This window comes from Leguminivora glycinivorella, chromosome 13 (genome assembly GCF_023078275.1).
Source record: "Leguminivora glycinivorella isolate SPB_JAAS2020 chromosome 13, LegGlyc_1.1, whole genome shotgun sequence".
Classification (NCBI taxonomy): domain Eukaryota; kingdom Metazoa; phylum Arthropoda; class Insecta; order Lepidoptera; family Tortricidae; genus Leguminivora; species Leguminivora glycinivorella.
Genome location: NC_062983.1, coordinates 7,804,101 through 7,829,198, shown reverse-complemented (window position 1 = coordinate 7,829,198; position 25,098 = coordinate 7,804,101). Strand labels below are relative to the sequence as shown.

Sequence of the window (25,098 nt, the reverse complement as noted above, 5' to 3'; positions counted from 1 at the left end):
TAAAAATTCCGAGGCATGTCGGATTGCGCTCAGTGTGGGGTTCCGTGTAGTTTTGTAAACACTACCATAATATGTACAAGTACCTATAATGTCATACATACATACATACATATAATCACGCCTGTTTCCCAGAGGGGTAGGCACTTAGGCAGAGATCACGGATTTCCATTTACTACGATCCTGACAAACCACTTTCGCTTCACACGCTTTCATAACGTTTCTCATACACGCTCGTCGGTTTCGAGTACTTCTGACCTATAATGACCTATGATGACCTATAATGACCTATAATGTCAAATACCTTATTATGGACGGTAATGCCATTATGGACTATATTTGGCGGCAAGATAAAAGTCAACAGTTTAAGTAGGTACTGAAAAAAATATCAGGACAAATTCTTAGTAATGTTGCTAAGAGAGCTGAATAATTCATGTAGGAATAAAATAATAAATGTAATACTCGGTGTTTTTTTATACTACGTCGGTAGCAAACAAGCATACGGTCACTGGCTTAATTTGAGAATATTTCAATGACTCTTTGTACGATTTCAACAAACAAAGGTTAATGTGCTGCCAAAATATATTCTTTAAGAGTCCTTCTTCATGGTTTTTCAATTGGGTACTTGCAGAATAAATGCGGTGAATTTATATAATTTAAAAAAAACGCATTTTTGAGCAACGTTCCAGATTGCCGTAAATTTTTGATGCAAGCAGGATGAGAGAAACAGATAAAAAAATTAGCCATAGGCCAAAGTCTAATTGACATTCATGGTGTTTGAACAGTGTCTAAACCAGATCGATATAAACAGTGTATGATAGTTAAATTCGACATCAAAGTCGGAGTTAGAGTAAGCACCATGCGACATTCTCTAAATAGCCGCCATACACAGATCCTGGCAGGCAATTATGGTCGCGCGATAAGTGATAAAATAGCAGGCCGACTCCGAGCCGATACTCAAAGTTGTCTTCATACTTAACGATACAGTCTTTATGTAAAACTCATTTAAGTTTACACCGAGTATTATTTTTAACCGCCTTCCAAATCTCAAGGGAAGGGGTTTTCAATTCGTCTGTATTTTTTTTTTGTTTTTTATTTTTATTTTTTTTAATGTTTGTTCCTCGATATCTACGTCGTTACTGGACCGATTTTGAAAAATTTTTTTTTGATTGAATGTATATTCATACAGGTTGGTCCCATTTTTCTCAGAACCCAGTTCTGATGATGGGATCCTGGAGAAATCGAGGGAACTCCTCAAACCTGAAAGGCATACACATGGTGATTTTTGTGTTTTTAAAGGAACAGCAGTCATTTACGTACGGAACAGTGACATTTGGTGCAGTGGATCTCCTGATGATGGTCAGAATGGAACTCCTCAAATCTGAACGGCACACTTATAGTGACATTGGTATTTTTATAAGAACAGCATGCACTTACGTCCAGAACAGTGACATTTAGTGCAGTGGAACTGCTGATGATGGTCAGAACGGAACTCCTCAAATCTGAACGGCACACTTATAGTGACTTTGGTATTTTTATAAGAACAGCATGCACTTACGTCCAGAACAGTGACATTTGGTGCAGTGGAACTGCTGATGAAGAGTGAGCCGTCCCTGGTTAGAGTTCCGTTCTGATAATCATTCTCATCTGTAAGTACTTCAGAATCATCCAAATTCAGAAATGACGGAGATATCGAATAACAAACATTAAAAATATACAGACGAATGGATAACATAATCCAACATTTGAAAGTATTTATCACCAGAACCCCAAAGGAAGGCGGTTTTTTTTTTCTTAAAAATTATTTATTATTTTATACATGAACTCAACTCTCTTAGCAACATTGCTAAGGATTCGTCCTGATATTTTTTTCAGTAAACTGATGACTTGCCGCCAAATCCTTCAGAAATAACCGAATTAAATGAAACTTCAAAATTAAGCAGCTCTATGACTCTTGTTTATGATACAATGCCGTCAGTTTTTAGACACTAATTTTAGATACTTATTTTTAAGGATTTTGTTTTTTGTCCATTATGGCATCACCGTCCTTACACTACCTATCACTTACGCTTTTACGTTTATTAGGTTTGCATTAATAAAGTATTAAAAAAACACATTAAAACCACGACAAAATTATTTATTTATAATTAAATTCAAAGATAAAATACACCAGAGAATTATCAACGGGTACCATGACGGTCGAGGTGGTGTCCAAGTTATCACGTCAGTCTACGCGGCCGAAGAGTTGAAATTAATTTATATACTTATAGTAGTGTGACTACTTAAAACAAGTAACAATTTATTTCATTAAAAAATATTGATTTATTCCTTAGTTAGACTTTTCATATTTTTCTACCGCCAAATATTTAGGTTAGGACCATTTCGATCCTACTGTTGCCCCAGTTTTACTCGATCACAATTTACTTTATATTCCTTTAGACCTTTAAAGCTTTCATAAATTTTCGAATAGCACTGAAGTTCATTACCGTAGGAAGGGAACACCACAAAGTTAATACGGTTTATGTATCCTTCCACTAACTGTCCGGTGACTTTAGTGACTATAATATCGTTGACAACGATCTGGCTGACTTCAGGGTGAGTCTCTCGGTAGTTCTCGAAGGATTCTTGAGCCAGTTTCTTGTATTTTGGTTCAGTGGGGTCCTTTAACCCTGGAGCGCCAACTATTACTTCTCTGGGGTCCTGTGTCTTTGGAGCGCCAGGCACCTGTCGCCTCACTCTTTGCTGTTGTATCGACGCCTCCTAGATTTAGATGAAAAGATATTAAAATATCATGTTAACTACATTTCCAGGGAATAACCTAACGACAAAATTAAAATTTTGAAATAACCTCCGATTTCCATGAAACATGGCTAAGAACACTCCCGACAAATTCAACTGACAAACAAAAAAAACTAAATCTACATCAGCTCTTCCGTTCGGGAGCTACGATGCCACAGACGTCAAACTTACTACCCCGTCGTTTTTGCGTGGGGGGGTTATTTTTTTTTGTTGCGATCAAATAATTAAAGCATTAAAAGCAGTTCAAAAAAATACCTCCACATTTCTACATAATCCAACATTCGCAAGTAGCTTTCACCAGAACCCCAAAGGCGGCGGTTTTTAGGGTTCCGTAGTCAACTAGGAACCCTTATAGTTTCGCCATGTCTGTCTGTCCGTCCGTCCGTCCGTCCGTCCGTCCGTCCGTCCGTCCGTCCGTCCGTCCGTCCGTCCGTCCGTCCGTCCGCGGATAATCTCAGTAACCGTAAGCATTAGAAAGCTGAAATTTGGTACCAATATGTATATCAATCACGCCAACAAAGTGCAAAAATAAAAAATGGAAAAAATGTTTTATTAGGGTACCCCCCCTACATGTAAAGTGGGGGCTGATATTTTTTTTCATTCCAACCCCAACGTGTGATATATTGTTGGATAGGTATTTAAAAATGAATAAGGGTTTACTAAGATCGTTTTTTGATTATATTAATATTTTCGGAAATAATCGCTCCTAAGGGAAAAAATAGTGCGTCCCCCCCCTCTAACTTTTGAACCATATGTTTAAAAAATATGAAAAAAACCACAAAAGTAGAACTTTATAAAGACTTTCTAGGAAAATTGTTTTGAACTTGATAGGTTCAGTAGTTTTTGAGAAAAATACGAAAAACTACGGAACCCTACACTGAGCGTGGCCCGACACGCTCTTGGCCGGTTTTTTTTTCTTAAAAATTATGGTTATTATTTTTTTCCGGCTCAGTCTTTTGATTTGGGAATTGCCAATCAGCACGGATCAATAGGTTGCTTGTATACGCTTAGGCATATTAAAAAACCGGCCAAGAGCGAACAATTTTCCTAGAAAGTCTTTATAAAATTTTATTTTTGTGATTTTTTTCATATTTTTTAAACATATGGTTCAAAAGTTAGAGGGGAGGGGACACACTTTTATTTTCCTTTAGGAGCGATTATTTCCGAACATATGAATATTATCAAAAAACGATTTTAGTAAACCCTTATTCGTTTTTAAATACCTATCCAACAATATACCACACGTTGGGATTGCAATGAAAAAAAAATCACTTCCCATCACTTTACGTGTAGGGCCTTTATTTTTGCCCTTTGTCGGCGTGATTGATATACATATTGGGGTCAAATTTCAGCTTTCTAGTGCGGTCACTGAGATTTCAACGGTCACTGAGCATTCAATTATCCGCGGACGGACGGACGGACGGACAGACAGACATGGCGAAACTATAAGGGTTCCTAGTTGACTACGATGATAGCGAAGAGTATCAATAACATTCTCAAAACGAGTGCAAAGTATTGTTAGCAATGAAAGAAACCTTTTTAATGACTTTTTGTAAAAAGCAGTCTAAAAAATCCCGGAATCCCAGGATTTCTTCAATGTCATCTTTCTCCCTGTGGCCACGGTATAGGAACTTCGTTTCTTTTTTAATATAAACTTATACAAGCAACCTATTGATCCGTGCTGATTGGAAATTCCCAAATCAAAAGACAGAGCCGGAAAAAAAATAATCAAATCACTTGATGGCGATTTACTTATCACTGGTAGATCCTAGAGCATCCAAGTAGCGCTTGTAATTAGTAATAATAATAATAATTCTTTATTGCAACCATGGTATTTATACAGTTTTTATAATAGTTATTTGTTATACAAGGGAGCAAAGTTGTATTTTAACCGAGTGTGGAATTGCAACACGAACTAGCGAATGGATTCTAGGGTTGAACTACGAGCTAGCGAATGGATTCTATGGTTGAACCACGAGCGAAACGAGTGGTTCGAAAATAGAATCCATTCGCTAGCTCGTAGTTCAAAAATAGAATCCTGAGCGCAGAGAGTGTTGCAATACACACGAGGTAAAATAACTTTGCACACCGTGTGTAACACATAACTTTTCATCTCACTAAAGCGAGGAAACACGCAATAAAAACAACTGGAAATAAGTCAATTTGCGTTTAGGTATTACAATTTCCACGATGCACTAACCGACACCACAAAAGTTTCAAATTAATAATCAAGAAGAAAAATCTATTTGGGTGCGTTCCGTTTCACGCGTTCTGAGATTACAACGTTACTTAAGGTGCGTTCTGAATAGGTAAGTACAAGTAGTAAGTTTTTTTTGCGCCACAATGAAAAAGGCCGTTTTTGGAAATTCTTGATTGGCTCTAGAGTCTTTAAAAAGCAGAATATCAAAAAAATCAAAACGGTCCGACACAGATAAAAATAATAACAATTTGTGTTGAAAAAATCATTGCTCTATCTTCAAAAACCAGGGAGGAAATAGTCGAGAGCGTTTGTATGGAGAATTGACCCCTACCGTATCGTCTAAGCCTTCGAAGTTATATATTTAATTGTGTTTTTAGCGTTTCACGGGATAAAATTTTCGAAATAATTTTAAACATAATAAACCATGTATGATATCCGCGCGGTTGTTTTAGTCATGCATTTGTGGTAGAACAAGTACTATTCCTTGATTGATTAAAAGGGTGATGTCCGATTTTTGGGCCAAAAAAACACTGTGTGGTGGTGAGTATAGGACATAAAAAATTTAATTAGACAACGTTTACTTAAAACTAAAATATTCCATCCATCCATCACAGGTTTAAATTAATTCAGCCTGCAACGTAATGCAAACACACCTCGTTGACATTGTTGCGATACCGTCTGGAATCCTTAGGCCCAATCAAACCACATTATCGGGCATCCTAAGCAAGTAAGCCTGAAGGGCTATCTATCTACAAACTAACCCCTTTTTTATTTTTGTTTTTCTTTTTCCCTAGCTAAACCCCCCTTTTCCCCAATACTGCTAATAGACCATAACTTCTCGATCCTTCTAATGTATCATCAAGGCTCCGAGTAGTTGCTACCACTGAGAACGAAGTAAGTAAGTCTAGTAACTCCTTGAAGCTTTTGACTTGTCATCAGTGGACGGCGCTCGCATGCCACTGGGCCCTATAACAAACTTATGCTTTTTATTCCAAAGTATAGTTTGTTTCCCTAACCAACTTGATAGAATTTACCTTGAAAAACTAGTTAGCAACACTCACTGGCTCGATGCTACACGAAGAATCAGAAATTGCTACCACAATTATTAGTTTCACTCAAATAAATTAAGTAATAAGAGATTTTATAAATTACCAGTTTTACCACATATATTAAGATAATAAACACCACATTTAAAGTCCATTTAAACCATATAAATAGTAGTAGTTAAATTATTTCTCCACAATACACGTTGACCAATTATATTCCAAGACCAATCATAAAAAAAACTCTACTTTCATAGAAATAGTGTGTGACTTTACCCTATTCCTATCGTTTTCCCTACTCTAACATATCTGAAACACAGACCGTCACTTACCATAGATCTTGTGTTCAAAATATGCACAAGTGTATCCCTACCATAAGCTGTACAGTTCAGCCAGCGAAGCTGAGATAGGCAACCTATAGGCTTGTGTTCTTATCCCCCCCTCTGCTCTTGCCCGCGGGCTAGGGTAGCAGAGAGTAGATCGCCCTATCCGTGTATATATCCAGTATTCTAGGACACACCAGTACCAGCCACATGAGAGACCCAGCTGCGATCAACTTTACTTAGATGTGGATCGATCACAACCGAAATCCCCAGCGACCAACGCCAGCATGGACTAGAGCACCGAGTAAATAAATATAAATATATATAGGACCCCAGCCTCAAATACTGCCGACTTCTGTGAGCAAGGATTACTCCTAATGCCTTTCGTCAATCGTGAAAGTCCTCACTTCCATCTAACAGTTGGACTCTTTGAGACCGGTGAGAAAATACGCTTTTGTAAGTATAGAAAAGCGTCCAAGCCCTCCACTTGGAACAAAAAGACCCCTAAACGCCTCTTATTTGACACCGTAAGGGAAGAAGCGCCTAGCCGGACAACAGTCTGTCACAAACAATGATCTGGCTTATAACTTTCACAAAATAACCCCATAGAAAATTACTAAATTCAATTTTACTGACCAACTAAACAAACGAGTGAAGTTTCCTTTACGTGCTATAATCTAAGCTTAATTTTGCAAGAATTACTCCCTACAAAACCAAACACAAACTTATCTCCAAGCACCAGCCATACATCGACCCAGTCTTTGTATTGCTTGACGGCACTCAAGAAACAAAGCACAGAAAACTTCACTATACACATCAATTTAAATGTAACACTACACTATAAATAGAACACTAAAATAACCCCACAACTGACAGTAAAGCAATTCCACCATAGGTCTAAGTTCAACTGTACGACGATATTGTCCCCGCACAATCAAACAGAGACACAATTTCAAAGTTTACAATCACTTAGAATAATTTCCAAGTAAAAACAAACAGAGAAATAATAGCAGAACAACTTCACTCACCAGTAACACACGAAAGCCAGAGACACTGTTAGTCTTGTAGATATTTTAAGAATGACGCGCGTCGGCTCGCTCCGACCCTTTTATAGCCTTTAATCCAGACATAATACGGACTGCAGACGTTTTGCAGACAAACCGCAGACTGCAGACGTTTTGCAGACATAATGCAGATGTTTTACAGACATAACGCGGACTGCAGACGTTTTGCAGACACAATGCAGATGTTTTACAGACATAACGCGGACTGCAGACATTTTGCAGACACAATGCAGACAGAAAGCCATTAACTTGCGCACATAAGAAAAAGATCACAAGTGCTTTGTTTACACTCATACGCTCTACGCAATAAAGTTCACGATCATCACGCGGATGTTTGCTTATTAACACGTGCAGATTGCAGCTGTTTTAGAGAGAGACAGAGCTATTGGTATTGATACCTATGTAGTCCAATAGTGGAGTGTTCCGTAAATATTTTTACGTATATATTATTTTGTGAAAGACTGTTTAAATCAATTTAGTAAGTGACTTCGCAATGAAAGATCACATTTGTTCTTAATTGTTACATTGAATGATATATTCAGGAAGTATAATAATCAATATCAGTGATTATTACCTATCTGACTTGTAATTGGAACCAAGACGCAATATCGGAACGCCATTCGTCTGACAGAGCAGATTGTTAATGTCAACAATCCATCCATGTGAATATAGTTTGTAAATAAGCTTTTTCCAATAAGTTGTGCATCGAATAATAGTGAATTTTATAAGTGGTGACGTAACTAAACATGTGATTAACCATCACAGATATTATTTGTTAAAATATTCAATGAAATCCCGAAGGAAATATGCACCAAAAAGTTTGTCAAGGAAAAGTTGATTCGCCGTAAGTTTTATATGTAATAACGAGTCAATTTCCTCGTCATAGACGCTTGTTCTGTTACAACTCGCCCCCAGATTGGAATTCTTTTACAAAATACAAAGTAGTTTGTAAAAAATTTCAATCTTATTTAGCAAAAGAAGCAATAAAACTGAAGAAAAGAAAAATATCTCTAGATCAGTCGGAAATATCCCCCCATTTCTAATCGTGTAGTGTGTATTCCAATACTATGCAACTGCTAGCGACTCAGTTTTGAAATCAGCTCATTAGAATCTCGACAATGAACCATGATAACCCCTTTCTCAGAGTCCACGCATCGCCAGGGATACCAGGTTGTGAATCTGATAGGTCCTATTAACCCGTTCTTGCTAGCTCGTTCCCCGGTCGCGGCGAATATTCATTCCATCCACACTGTTGGACCGGAATAATTATCGTAATAATTTCAACGAGTTCACAATAACTTCCCACGCAATTACGAAGAAACCTTTAGAGCTCTCATTATAAGTCCAGAGCCTTCAATCTCCATTGTCGGAACTCAAACCAATTTCTCTACCTAATCACTCCCAGCCACATGTTTTGGCGCATGTCTCATACTTGAATAAAATATACTGACTTAAGATCTGTTTGGATGTGTTTTTTTTTTTTTTTTATAAAACAAACCTTAAATGACATAAGCATGTACCTCAACTCGGTACCATATCATGATCAAATGAAGAAATGATTTGATGATACTAAACTTCACATATTTGAACACATAACAAGGAAACAAATATTGAAAAGAGCCTCGTTCTCACTAGACGATATCGGCCCTTAAATATGTCGATTGTCAAATACATCCCATTCAAGATGAGGTGTGTGGATTCAGTGTGGGTCTTATTACATTGTAGAGTGAGTAGCCACAAAAAACTACCCTTGAAATGGGTCGAATCCATTGGATTTTAACCTAACCGATAAGCTTTTTATGGCTAATGTGTTTCCCTCAGCCCCCCCGCTGTTTATTCCCCGCAAATTCCGACCAAACTAGTTTTGACCACTTTCCAGCGCTGTCTGTCTATATCAATCCACTCATTCTATAAAAAATACATTCAAGACACACATCATTCAGTCATTCATCCCATTCAAAACATTCTTACATCTATAAACATTCATCATCTCTAAATTATTCACACACACACACACACACAATGTAACCATTCTTACTTCCTCATTCGCTCTTTCACTCGATCTCAACAGAAAGCCAACGCTTTTAAAAGTAATCAAAATAACGAATAAAAATGGAAATAAAATTACACAACAACTTCAAAAGTTTACGTATCCCATTTTACTCCACTCTACCCTGACTCGAAGGCAAAGAAAATTTCAATTTATTTATGATAGGTTTCATTTTATACATCTATATTTAATTTTATAAAATAATTACTAACCGCAAACAATTTGACAATGTGTGAAAATTGTTTGATGCACATACTAAAAATAAAATGTTCGTACGAAGAAAACGTTACATTTTATGTTCACATTTTAATTAGAGTCAATTACTGTAAGGACACTACCCTACTTTCAATTTCCCTGTCTTTTGTTCATTATTACATTCCTCAGTGCAAAATTGATAGCATAAAATGCAAAAAATTATAAAAGTAAGTAAGCAAAAAAAGAATAGTGGCCCTCCCTACTCTGATCTTTGTAGGATAAAATACTGACCGAGTTATGCTTAGAAACGAGGATCTGCACTGGTGATTACCGATATCGTACAGTATACCACCCTATATAATGTAATAAATGATAACGCATAAATAATAAATATCACTGCTAACTGTAATAACTAAAATGAAAAATAGCTTTTCCACCGATCTCGATTTTCCTAACGTCTACCCCAGGCAGACTAGCTACTATGATGTCCAGTTATTGTTATATTAAAATAATCTAACCATACAATGTATATCCAATACATTCTTCTTACAAAATAAAGATTTTAAAAAAAATTGTTGTCCATATAATGAACCGACTTCTTTATCTAGATAATAAAAAAAATCCGTATTATAAATTTACATCCACCATACACCATTTTATAATCCTAGGAACGAAACTACTAAATGACAGAGAAACTATACGATGTGCTAGCCAATAAAGCCCTTTATCACACAGATCACTATAGAAATAAAATTAATTTCAGACAAAATTTTGACTTCTACCACCCCTATAATAATAACACTGCATCTCAATAAAATTTACAAGAATTCATAACATATTTCAAATAATGATAATGATGATAAGAAAGAAAAATAATAATGTTCCACATAAGTATGCCGCAATAAATAAAAATTCTTTACTAAGAAGTCATTGACTTGTAACCAATGTACTTATAGAACTTATATTACACATCATGCATTAGTTCATAATAAGCGCATATTACAATTTTGCAAAAAAAATAATTGCAGTTTTGAAGTGGTTTTCATATTTTCAATTTTTTCCCGCAAAATATGATGTATCCTTAATTTTGATATGGTTTTGATATTTTTTTGTAAAATATAATGTAACATCAAATTTGATGTGGTTTTGATAAAATATATTCCCTTTTTTTTCAAACTATCTGCAAAATTTTATTTTGGTTTTAATTGCCTTATGATAAAATACAAAATTATGTCATAAGTAGGTTCAAAATACTTTTATTTGATTGAATAATAATATAACAAAATAATGATTTTTTTCTTGAAACGAGCTTAAAACTTGTATTGTCCTATTCTATGTCTTCAATATTGTATAACATGCCCCGAAAGTCTTTTGTAACCTCGGGCAATTTATTCCTTCTTCATTACATTTGCAACTGCAGCAAACTTTGCAAATTGTTAACAAACACGACAATGGGCTGAGGAACTTGGTTAAAGTGTCTCTCTTCCTTTTTTTTCTTTTCATACTTGGCTAGTTCTATGATGAGTTCTTGAGTAGCTAATGATGATGATTAGATCCTGCTGGCCTCCTGGTAATATTTCAAAATTTTCCAAACTATTCTCTTCTCAGTCGGTGTCATAATCCAGGACACCATGAAACCTCTTCCGAAGACACGTTGCACACTTGATCACAATCAGCATAACCGCAAAAGATCCAGTTACTTATTTTTGAACACAGCAAGTAACTTGAAACCAATGAATATTTCTTCAACTCTAAAGTTGGCTAGTCCTTATTTGTCCAATCATTGGTCAAAAAATAAAATATTGCATAAATCGAATATCATAAACACTTGTTATTACACTAGCGTTACTAAGCATGCACTTAAACACACACTGAAGTTTTCACCGCATGTTTCCACCGTCCTCGCTGATCCACTATGTTCAATGACAGAACACTGCTGTGGTAAGAATCTATCTTAGGTTAAAACTAAAGTTAAGTTAAAGACTTCCAATAAACAGAGGGAAAGATAAAATAAAAATCACAAGCGTTAAAATATTTTCCAAAAAAAAAATATGCCAACTAAGGTTGCAGGACCATCTAGGTACTTTAACCATATGAGACGTACGTCTCATTTACGTTCACCTACAATTATTATTATTATTTTTTTTTTCCTCAAGTATGATGTCTGATCGCTAAGTGACTTTAATTTTTCTAACTCAAAAATTACTGCAGACTATAAAACTCCGTCTTGTTTGCTCAATAAAACTAGAATAGGGTAAATTAACTGGGGTTTTGAACACTTACATATATGTATTTTTCTTGATCGGCATTTTCTGTTCCATTCTTCTGTTTAGTGTGGCATAATATGGCACCACTAACAACATAATCATATTGAAAATCTTCAGTAACACATTGGTCCTATGAGCAGGTATGAGACCAGGCTCAAAAACTCTTACTCCTCCGTTAGATGACATCAAAAGCCGGGTACTTCAACTCGAACGTCCCACGAAATATCTCAATGTTCACTTCATGTTTTCGCGTCCAAACTGTTGCTAACTCTGTCTCCATGTACTCAAGTCTTGCACTATTGCACTAACACCTTTTTTAACTAACTAATTATGGCCTAAAACTAATTGAAATTACTATGTTTTCACTAACAGAGCTCTTCGTTTCAAACCGTAGTTCACATTTCTCTTCGTCTGATAATAAGACGTCACTAAAAATCACACGTGCTTCTACACAATCAACTATACTAATTATTGGAAGCTAGACAACACTGTAATTTCTGTGAAATCGTTTTCTTAAATAAAATTTAATAACTTCGCGCTCAGATTTTTTTTCGTAAGGAACTGTCACTGTCAATATTGTCATTCTTAACCGTTTTTTTTTTCTTTTACAATTGTCCTCATGGGCGTATTTTCATTGTAAACACACTATAGTGTTTTGTGTAGTCACAAACATTAAATGCGTAGGAAATTGCGTGTACGCAACTTAGATTATAGTGTGACCAGGTTTAAAAAAAATATATTGTGAGATTTTTTAAGGATCTAACAGACGGTCGGACCGCACTTGTAAGGGGACATGTGTTAGGCCCTATTTACAAAATACCGTTCAAAATCTACACAACTTGAATAGTTTGATGTGATTTAAGCAATAGAAAATTAAATTAACAAAATCTTTTGTATTTAAATACATCTATTGTATTAATTTTACTATAATGAAGTAGAGAAAAATGAAGTAAAGTTTTGTAAATGACAACACCGGACAATAAATTACTGAATTACTGAATATCTTTTGTCGAAAATTGTATGACCGATCAAGCGTACCAACTTAAAAACAATGATAGTTTGTGTAATGTCACCGATAGAACACCTTTTGGCGAAGATATATGTTATCTGTGGTTAAATTATTTTCTCTAATCTATGTCATGCTTACCGCTAATCCGCTTGTTCGCGAAAAAATGGCAGATCCGTTTTTGTTTTCTTTAGCTTATTATTAATTACGTGATCTACAACTAGAATTATTTAAATATTCGCTTTATTTTAATCTGCTTAAACAATACGACAGGCAATTCTGCGCCGACGCCGGTCATGAACCGTCCATATTCGCCATTTTGTCATTTAGCAAACTAAGAAAATGCAAACAAAACATTATTTGCCCTAAACACGCGTTACTTCTAAATAATTTTGTCGACAAAGTGAGCCTGTTTTATCAAATTGAACTCTGAACTGCAATTGCAATGTAATTTTCCGTTAGCGAAAGTGAGGTTACGAAATTGACATGACATTATTGTTGGAAAAAAAAAACGTGAATGCAATGGACATGTGTTTTGTTGTGTTTCTCATCAAGATAATAGAAGAATTTAGTGCTCATACTCATGATCTAATGAGCAAACAGCCCATGCAAAGGATGTCTTATCGGGCTATGCCTCAATTGATAAAGTGAACTAATTGCCTACTTCAAAAGCAGTTTTGCATGAAAGGTAAGCTTTTGTTTTATTATTTGATGTGTTTTCAAACTAGTCGTCGTTTTCGAAACCCAGCAGAACATACTTGCGAACTACAACGACTAGACCGAATATATTGGTGAAATGTTGCTTATTTCATTGTTCTGTCGTCAGATAAGTTAATGATAATAAATTTCCCCACGTTACTCGTACTTTCTGACTTTCACATTGCCTAAGAGGATCTTAAATATTCTAAATGTACGTGAAATAGTCCTAACTGTCAAAATATATTTGCTACTTTCAAAGAGGTTTATATGGTTGTTTGATTTTTCAGTCAACATCTAATTGGAATTTACAATGCCCGATATTTCTACACATCTGCCACAAATTTTATGGAAAACAATATTTATAGAAACTGAACATACTTTGGTTAAACGGTAAGCATTAAAAATATGTTCGACTAATTTATTTGATCTAGGCTACCTAACTGTTCTTGGAAATTGTAACGTTGTTTCCGTACCAACATATAAACTTCTCAATTATTTTTCTGAAGCGCTGGCTTATGGGCTATGGAAAATAATATTTGTAGGACCTCAAACGAATGTCATGGCATTTAAAAATAGGCATTGAATCTTGTCCAAACTTTAACTTTGTATTTTTCAAAGATAAAACTTGACGTCTGATACTTAAATAAAATTATGTAGACTAAAAATCCAGACTTAGCATAAATTTTGTTTGTGTTACAATGAGTTTAAATAGTTTATGTATTAATTTTCAGTATATGAAATGGGTAACCATCCTCGAAGAATATCAACCAGCTGTCGGCAATGTGCAGGTGGACTGAGGAATTTTCCAGTGTATCCTTTATGGACTGTACTCCGTTTTAGCACTATCCTCAAGTAAGTACAAAAAATCATAGCCACTAAACAGCTACTTTTTAAACTTAATTAACTCTACTTAGTGAGTAAAACGACTCGGCAGGAAATTTTACATAGAAACATGGATATGGTTGTTCTTCTTTTTTTTTTTCTTAACCATGAATGGCCTAGATAAATATAAACAATCTTAATGATACGTATTTATAAATAAGATTCCTTAAACATACATACACCCTTTTTTTTTTAACTAATTTTTTTTCATATATACAATTTCAGGTTTTACCCGAGAGGCCATGCTTCAGGTTGGACCGTCTTCCATATATCTACTGACTTCATATAAATGAAAGGTACTTATGTTTTATTATAATAACATGTTCTAATTATTAAATTTAAAAGTGAACAGCTCATGACATCATTATCTAGAAAATTTAAGTGAAGCGTAAAGCAAAACGGCGAGGCATGAGCGACCGGATAAAAATCAAACTTAACTGACTCATCATCATTTTATTGGCTAAGCAAACTTATTACTAATTTATGTCCTAGCTCATGTAGATATGAACTGCTAGGCAGGGGTTCTCAAACTTTTTAATATATTTTTTTCTTCTTTTGTAAATTTTGTTGTATGCATTGTTTTTTCTGACACAATATTTCTCACGGGCGTGCCTTAGTTCCAAAATTAAGCGACGCGCCCCCGTGAGTAGATAAGTGAAATAATATTGTTCCTATTTGGCAGAACCCCACTCTAAAACTAAACCCTTTTCTTACGCTATCTACATGAATATTTCTAATCTCTGACGTTTCCTTTCAGTGTACTAAAGGCTCACTGATCTACACTACCAGCTCATGCTCAACGTTACTGAACAACAAAGTAATCCGACAATCAGACTGGACCCGGTCATGTTAGGTAAGTTTACATACTTAATGCGTACCACATACTACATACTTTTTCTGAACCTCAGTAAAATATGGTTTTATAATGATAATAGTGCTTATTATCTATGCCTACTTAACAGGAATATTACAAATTTCAATCAATTTTCATGAAATTATTTAAGCAATTGTGACAATGATCAAGCAGTGGTGGAGTTAGGGTATGGCGAGGTACGACCTCCCAGATGCTGGTAATGCTAATATTTCGTAGGATATGTTTGACATGGTTGTAATGAAGTACAGTATGTTGGCATACTCCTGACTTGTGAAATATTGTATAAAAGCTGTGTACACAATCTACCGAACATAATGATTGTATGGTTTTACACTTACTATTTTAGACTAGCCTACAGCTTATCATGTGAGGTATCGAACTCATGTCATATGGAGCTATTGAAAATCTTATTTATACATACATACTTATTTGTATTACTACAGTAAAAATGTATACCTATAGAAAGTTGAAATTCGTACAGTGCATTTAATTTATTGAAATAATTGGCAGATATAGGCTACAGTGACCGCTTACCATCAAGCGATGTAATATGAAAATATATGATGACTTATAAGCTAATGAACTAAATTAGTCCTAACATGATTAATACGTATAACCTAACAGACAGAAACCTGTTCTTCTCACGGCTGCACTACAGTGACAATATTTGGTACAAACAATTTGCCAAATTATTGTATGATGTATGAAATCCTGTGAGCCAATTTATAGATTATAGAGTTACAACTGAAATGCAAACAAACCATCCATCGAAGGGTGTACTTGTCATAGTACCACATGCGTGTAGCTATTCAGCATTCATAGAAAAATGGCGGGACGCCCCATATAATATTGTACTTCAGCGCGACAATGAATAATCGCGCCCCCATAACCATTAGACTAAAGCCTATCTTCTTGTATTACTAGGTCTTAAATCTAGGGCTTAGGTATCCTAGATTATTTTAGGAAAATCATCTTACATCTAGACTATGATAGCGACCTACTTACTGTCCTAACTAGTAGTTACACTGCCTATGGATGAAGTACTGTATAACAGGCGCCTACTAAGAATATACATATTAGAGTGTTCATGGACTATATAAGACAGCATCGAAGCTGCCAGACGCTGCGATGTGAAGCGCAAATGTGATGTAAAGCTTTCAAAATAGCCCTGAAGATGGCAGAGCCTGTTAAGAAAATATACTGGGCCTATAGAGAACTATTTGTTTTAACATGAAATTCTATTACTATTGTACATTGTGTACACACTTATGTTTCCAATTCCGGTCACTAGGTGGCAAACTCTTCTAAAGTGTTACAGTTCCGCGCCTCCTATTATTTTAGATACATGGGTATTTTTCTATAAGTACCTAGTATTTTACGTACTAGCCCCGCCTATCCCACAGCTAGAAAAACATACATTAAGGCACAGAATAAATAATAGTACTGCGCATAGGCGCAAGGGAACGTCAAGATGTGCCAATGCCAACAATTGCTACGTAGCAATGCAACCCGAATTGCCTAATCGGGACGATATTTAGTTCAACCACTACGATTATGAGCTAATTTCCTAGAAATAGATTTTGTCTAAGTTTACTACGCTACTTTAATTTTATTATTTTATTTTTACAGATACCAGAGGAAGACGAAAATATAATTGATTCTGTACTGATGCACGACCTCGCCCGGAACGCGGCAAGAATTAACAATGAAAGAAAATACTACAGACGTGTTTATTAACAATAAAGTTATTTTTGTTTTTATGAAATAGCGATTGAATAAAAATATTAGGTATATGAGTTTTATTTAGAGATGAAATAAGTCAAGAAATACAGCACACCCACTCGTTTTCACAACAACAAATGTAGCCTGGTAAGGCTATAAAATAAGGTTATTAAAATTCTGGTTGCTCGGCACCAAAAGTAACCTTGCAACGGCTACTTCCTATTATTTATTTGTAAACCTTGGTATCCAAGATGTGTTCTACAGAGCACATCTTAGATCCCTTGGTCACGGAACCAAATGTAACTAAACCTCCGCTCACCTTACTTATTTACTTACTTACTTGACTAACCAACAGTATAGCTAACCCCCCTTTAAATATATCCCGTAAATTTGGCCTTGTGATCGTCCAGTGTGAGTATGTAGAACCCTTCGATGTGAACCGCGATAACCTAGATCCTTTAATGAGTATCAGCTGTATTTTTGATTAATTTTTAAAATTTTATTTATTTATATTTTAAAGAAGAATAAAGGTTATTGTAGCATAATAATATAGTGTTATAGAAGAGTATTTTATCAGATTTAGGCCTAGAAAGTTATGAGTGAGAAAATTAATGACGTAATGAAGAAATTTTTAGAAAAGAAGTTAGTGAGTGAAACTTACATGAAATAAATATTAAAAAATATTTTAGAAAACATCGGCTACGCTCTATTTTCGATTCCGGTTTGGGGTGAGAACTTGCGATACCGTCTGGAATCCTTAGGCCCAATCAAACCACATTATCGGGCATCCTAAGCAAGTAAGCCTGAAGGGCTATCTATCTACAAACTAACCCCTTTTTTATTTTTGTTTTTCTTTTTCCCTAGCTAAACCCCCCTTTTCCCCAATACTGCTAATAGACCATAACTTCTCGATCCTTCTAATGTATCATCAAGGCTCCGAGTAGTTGCTACCACTGAGAACGAAGTAAGTAAGTCTAGTAACTCCTTGAAGCTTTTGACTTGTCATCAGTGGACGGCGCTCGCATGCCACTGGGCCCTATAACAAACTTATGCTTTTTATTCCAAAGTATAGTTTGTTTCCCTAACCAACTTGATAGAATTTACCTTGAAAAACTAGTTAGCAACACTCACTGGCTCGATGCTACACGAAGAATCAGAAATTGCTACCACAATTATTAGTTTCACTCAAATAAATTAAGTAATAAGAGATTTTATAAATTACCAGTTTTACCACATATATTAAGATAATAAACACCACATTTAAAGTCCATTTAAACCATATAAATAGTAGTAGTTAAATTATTTCTCCACAATACACGTTGACCAATTATATTCCAAGACCAATCATAAAAAAACTCTACTTTCATAGAAATAGTGTGTGACTTTACCCTATTCCTATCGTTTTCCCTACTCTAACATATCTGAAACACAGACCGTCACTTACCATAGATCTTGTGTTCAAAATATGCACAAGTGTATCCCTACCATAAGCTGTACAGTTCAGCCAGCGAAGCTGAGATAGGCAACCTATAGGCTTGTGTTCTTATCCCCCTCTGCTCTTGCCCGCGGGCTAGGGTAGCAGAGAGTAGATCGCCCTATCCGTGTATATATCCAGTATTCTAGGACACACCAGTACCAGCCACATGAGAGACCCAGCTGCGATCAACTTTACTTAGATGTGGATCGATCACAACCGAAATCCCCAGCGACCAACGCCAGCATGGACTAGAGCACCGAGTAAATAAATATAAATATATATAGGACCCCAGCCTCAAATACTGCCGACTTCTGTGAGCAAGGATTACTCCTAATGCCTTTCGTCAATCGTGAAAGTCCTCACTTCCATCTAACAGTTGGACTCTTTGAGACCGGTGAGAAAATACGCTTTTGTAAGTATAGAAAAGCGTCCAAGCCCTCCACTTGGAACAAAAAGACCCCTAAACGCCTCTTATTTGACACCGTAAGGGAAGAAGCGCCTAGCCGGACAACAGTCTGTCACAAACAATGATCTGGCTTATAACTTTCACAAAATAACCCCATAGAAAATTACTAAATTCAATTTTACTGACCAACTAAACAAACGAGTGAAGTTTCCTTTACGTGCTATAATCTAAGCTTAATTTTGCAAGAATTACTCCCTACAAAACCAAACACAAACTTATCTCCAAGCACCAGCCATACATCGACCCAGTCTTTGTATTGCTTGACGGCACTCAAGAAACAAAGCACAGAAAACTTCACTATACACATCAATTTAAATGTAACACTACACTATAAATAGAACACTAAAATAACCCCACAACTGACAGTAAAGCAATTCCACCATAGGTCTAAGTTCAACTGTACGACGATATTGTCCCCGCACAATCAAACAGAGACACAATTTCAAAGTTTACAATCACTTAGAATAATTTCCAAGTAAAAACAAACAGAGAAATAATAGCAGAACAACTTCACTCACCAGTAACACACGAAAGCCAGAGACACTGTTAGTCTTGTAGATATTTTAAGAATGACGCGCGTCGGCTCGCTCCGACCCTTTTATAGCCTTTAATCCAGACATAATACGGACTGCAGACGTTTTGCAGACAAACCGCAGACTGCAGACGTTTTGCAGACATAATGCAGATGTTTTACAGACATAACGCGGACTGCAGACGTTTTGCAGACACAATGCAGATGTTTTACAGACATAACGCGGACTGCAGACATTTTGCAGACACAATGCAGACAGAAAGCCATTAACTTGCGCACATAAGAAAAAGATCACAAGTGCTTTGTTTACACTCATACGCTCTACGCAATAAAGTTCACGATCATCACGCGGATGTTTGCTTATTAACACGTGCAGATTGCAGCTGTTTTAGAGAGAGACAGAGCTATTGGTATTGATACCTATGTAGTCCAATAGTGGAGTGTTCCGTAAATATTTTTACGTATATATTATTTTGTGAAAGACTGTTTAAATCAATTTAGTAAGTGACTTCGCAATGAAAGATCACATTTGTTCTTAATTGTTACATTGAATGATATATTCAGGAAGTATAACATTGTCATTGATTGTCATCGCAACCACATTTACAATACATTGCTGCTGGTTTTTTTTTTCAAAAATTCATTATAAGGTGAAAATTAAGAGTAGGTAACTCAAAAACACCTTTCAATTAATAATAGCACTAATAAATTAGGTATATGCCTTGTTTCATTTATCGCCGTTATTACGTTTAATACGCACTGTATATTTTATCTTCTTATATCTCGACTAAAACTACTTACTATATTGCCTTAAATGCAACGAAAAAATACGAAATATAAATATATAGTTCAAAGATACATAGCATAACACACGCCGTCGTGAACTTTGAGCTTATATGCTATATCGGTAGATTTATATGTATAAAATCTCCAATGAAATATTTCTATTTATACTTATTATTTAGGTAGGTACACTCCGTACACTTACCAAAGGAAAGGCGTCGACGCTCAGCAGCGCAGTTACAACTACCATAAAGAACGCAGGAGTCATCACGACTATTGCATTGTATACAACTGCGATTTTTCGTGCACTTTGTTATATATGTATGTATATCGATTGAATATAATCACCTGGCATTCGTTTCGGTCACGCTAAAGAAAATATTAATGTAAATACTAAGTATGGAGGCCAATCTAGACGGGACTATGCGTCCCATACCGATTAAATTGACAATTTAATCCGGTAGCATAGACCAGGATCAGCATGAGGTAGGAACATGATCAGGATCAGAGAGATAGAGATAGTGGTCACGGGTTAACACTTTCACCACTTCTTTTCCTTCCGTGAGTTTCGCAAAAGTCGACTGTATATGGGTTACATTATGGTATGGACTATGCGCCGGCAACCTGTCACTGCTATGTCATCACCATTTCAGCCGGCGTAGCCGAATGGCCAATCGTCGACGACGCCAGACGCCGACAGAAAGGCATTTGTCTGGCTCTAGTGATAGAGATGGATAGCTACGAAACAGATATATTATTATCGTGAGATTCGTGAGCGTTTGTGCCTTTGGCTACGTACCCAGTTTCCTTCAACCCCTTAATTAAAAAGTTTGCAACTTGAACAGTTAATACCGACGATAGAAAAAATCTGCCCTTCAAGAAATCACCTTTGCCATCTGTTGTTCTAGGTGTCCATTGCCAGCGGTAATCACTTACTATTAGACAATCTTTCTGCTCGTTAGCGGTGCGGTGGCGAATTCCTTTAACTCTTAATTAGATAAATATAAATAAATATCCATAACTATCGGTCACATAAAAAAAACCATTCCGAGGCATGTCGGATTACGCTCAGTGTGGGGTTCCGTGTAGTTTTGTAAACACTACTATTAGACCCAGAGCCCAGGCCCGCCAGACCTTCCTCAAATTCTCAAGGATGAAACTTTGGGACAATGTAGAGTTCATATCGGCGGTTAATGTGTGCATATTTTCTAGTTCGGCCCATCGGCCAATTTTTTGCTATCAAGTGATGAAGGTGAAAAAAAAAGTGCTTACTTTCCTTAAATTCTCAAGGCTGATTTTTATATATGTGTTAGAGCACGTTGTTAGAAATTGGTTATCATCAATGCCAGACCGTTTCCGCCGGCCATAACTTTTACCAGACGCGACGAAGTTGGCAAAAAACGACTCTAACTTACCTCATTTTCTCAAGCCTGATTTTGATATATAATACGCAGGGACCTGTAACTAGACCGTTTGTAAGCAGCCAGACCAATCGGATGGACCCAACCATCCGCCAGACCGACTTAAAGTTTCGATATGAGCATTAGTAGAATTGAAATATTCCGGGTCTATAAAAGCTAAAAACTTGAATTTTCTACATTAAGCTACGTGTATATTGTATACTTGACGTAATAAGCGACTTTCAAAAATTTTACTTCTAAGGAAATAAAAAAATGAAAGTTTATATGTGGTGCAAGATTAATTTTAAGCTATGAATTTTATTTACACTGCGTAAGTACATGTGTATTTTATTATAAATATAACTTTTACCAGACGCGAAAAAGTTGGCAAAAAACGACTCTAACTTACCTCATTTTCTCAAGCCTGATTTTGATATGTGATACACAGGGACCTGTAACTAGACCATTTGTAAGCAGCCAGACCAATCGGATGGACCCAACCATCCGCCAGACCGACTTAAAGTTTCGATATGAGCATTAGTAGAATTGAAATATTCCGGGTCTATAAAAGCTAAAAACTTGAATTTTCTACATTAAGCTACGTGTACACTTGACTTGTGTGTGTGTGTTGTATACTTGACGTAATAAGCGACTTTCAAAAATTTTACTTCTAAGGAAATAAAAAAATGAAAGTTTATATGTGGTGCAAGATTAATTTTAAGCTATGAATTTTTTTACACTGCGTAAGTACATGTGTATTTTATTATAAATTTAAAGAAGAAAAGTAAATTAAACTTTAAGTCGGTCTGGCGGATGGTTGGGTCCATCCGATTAGTCTGCCTGCTTACAAACGGTCTGGTTACAGGTCTCTGCGTATCATATACCAAAATCAGGCTTGAGAAAATGAGGTAAGTTAGAGTCGTTTTTTGCCAACTTTGTCGCGTCTGGTAAAAGTTATATTTATAATAAAATACACATGTACTTACGCAGTGTAAATAAAATTCATAGCTTAAAATTAATCTTGCACCACATATAAACTTTCATTTTTTTATTTCCTTAGAAGTAAAATTTTTGAAAGTCGCTTATTACGTCAAGTATACAATATACACGTAGCTTAATGTAGAAAATTCAAGTTTTTAGCTTTTATAGACCCGGAATATTTCAATTCTACTAATGCTCATATCGAAACTTTAAGTCGGTCTGGCGGATGGTTGGGTCCATCCGATTGGTCTGGCTGCTTACAAATGGTCTAGTTACAGGTCCCTGCGTATCATATACCAAAATCAGGCTTGAGAAAATGAGGTAAGTTAGAGTCGTTTTTTGCCAACTTTGTCGCGTCTGGTAAAAGTTATATTTATAATAAAATACACATGTACTTACGCAGTGTAAATAAAATTCATAGCTTAAAATTAATCTTGCACCACATATAAACTTTCATTTTTTTATTTCCTTAGAAGTAAAATTTTTGAAAGTCGCTTATTACGTCAAGTATACAATATACACGTAGCTTAATGTAGAAAATTCAAGTTTTTAGCTTTTATATACCCGGAATATTTCAATTCTACTAATGCTCATATCGAAACTTTAAGTCGGTCTGGCGAATGGTTGGGTCCATCCGATTGGTCTGGCTGCTTACAAACGGTCTAGTTATAGGTCCCTGCATATCATATATCAAAATCAGGCTTGAGAAAATGAGGTAAGTTAGAGTCGTTTTTTGCCAACTTTGTCGCGTCTGGTAAAAGTTATGGCCGGCGGAAACGGTCTGGCATTGATGATAACCAATTTCTAACAACGTGCTCTAACACATATATAAAAATCAGCCTTGAGAATTTAAGGAAAGTAAGCACTTTTTTTTTTCACCTTCATCACTTGATAGCAAAAAATTGGCCGATGGGCCGAACTAGAAAATATGCACACATTAAACGCCGATGTGAACTCTACATTGTCCCAAAGTTTCATCCTTGAGAATTTGAGGAAGGTCTGGCGGGCCTGGGCTCTTGATCTATATGTACGAGTACCTATAATGTCAAAATACCTTATAATGGACGGTGATGCCATTATGGACCATAAACAAGAGTCATAGAGCTTGTGGTAATTCCCACAGGAGGTCCTTGGAACAATAGGAAGGCACTTTGGATTATCCGAACGTTATTTATTTATAATTTATTAATATTGATTTACACAAACATGTTTACATCATCAGTCCTGTCAAAAGAGTGTCGTTTGAAAACTCAAAAGTCTGCACATAGACAACTGAGATTCCAAACTTAAAGTTGGTCAAGCATGAGTCGATTGCATATTCAACCTTTTACAACTTTTATCTAATACTTTACAACTTTTATTTAAAAAGGCCACAATCTCATTTCCAGAACAATATATCAAAACCTTCATCACATTGTCGCGACGTTTCGCGAGTTACCTGGCAACACTACCAACTGAACGAAACAACCTCCATTCAAACCAGTAAAAACCTGTTTGTCACTTTATGGCGTGTTGAATTTAATTATGTAAATTAATATTCGAATCAGTGCTCATCAAGGGGAGCCGAGTCACCAAAGAAAGCTAAGTGGTGTTTTTTATCTCTTGATAAGAGGAGTTATTCTCCCAAAACGTTCTCGTTCATTTAACCTAAAACTAACTTCTCATGATTGAATATTATTGCTATGCATTATTACAAAGTTTACGATGATGGTGTTTCTGTTGTTGATAATATGTTGAATTGGAGTTTATTCCATGTTTATTCATATTAAGAACATTTGTAGACGTAACAATTGTTGCACCATAAGATGGAGTCTGCCGAGGCAGAGTTATAAAATGCAATGGTGATTGTTATGAAATATAACTATTATGTCTGTTTAGACTAAGTTAAGAATTAAGATTTTGCGTCTGGAGAGACGGCAATACGAAAAGAGCATGATTGCAACACACAATGGCGTATGGAGGGCGTCAAAAGGCAATCATGGCTGTTATTAAGTCAGCGCGGCCCCAAATAGTTTGGGACCAGGCATCGGGTAACTCTGATGCTGGTACGACCGCAACCAGAGGCTGGGGGTGTGGTCCAGCCTTAGTAATTGTGCTATAATTATTTAATATGAGGAAAGTTATGAGTTTGGCTGGGGTTGGAGTCGCCCCCGGCCTTGGTAAGCGCCGGATGAGTTTGTTAGACCCGGCCGCTGACGCCTGAAGGCCATGGGTTCACGCATCCTCTGGGAGGACCCCCCAAGATGGTGAACACTGTAAGGGCAGTCAGGCATGTGTACAAGATTAGCGCTTTTCTGGAAGGTTGACGAACCTTCGTACACAGTTTGGGTCCATAAAA

At 36.1% G+C, this 25,098-nt stretch overlaps 1 protein-coding gene and 1 long non-coding RNA gene across 2 annotated transcripts; one reads left to right on the top strand and one right to left on the bottom strand.

The window, feature by feature from the left end:
• Positions 1-2,117: 2,117 nt before the first annotated feature.
• On the bottom strand, positions 2,118-20,701 carry LOC125232839. The gene is made up of 2 exons (XM_048138631.1): positions 20,585-20,701; positions 2,118-2,757 (listed from the first exon to the last, which is right to left on the bottom strand). The coding sequence occupies exons 1-2, from the start codon at positions 20,645-20,647 to the stop codon at positions 2,386-2,388; spliced, it is 435 nt and encodes a 144-aa protein (XP_047994588.1). The 5' UTR covers positions 20,648-20,701; the 3' UTR covers positions 2,118-2,385.
• On the top strand, positions 13,571-17,192 carry LOC125232840. Its single transcript, XR_007177796.1, has 6 exons — positions 13,571-13,632; positions 13,931-14,033; positions 14,375-14,495; positions 14,751-14,821; positions 15,283-15,378; positions 17,029-17,192. It is a non-coding gene; the product is annotated as an uncharacterized LOC125232840 (long non-coding RNA).
• Positions 20,702-25,098: the final 4,397 nt, after the last annotated feature.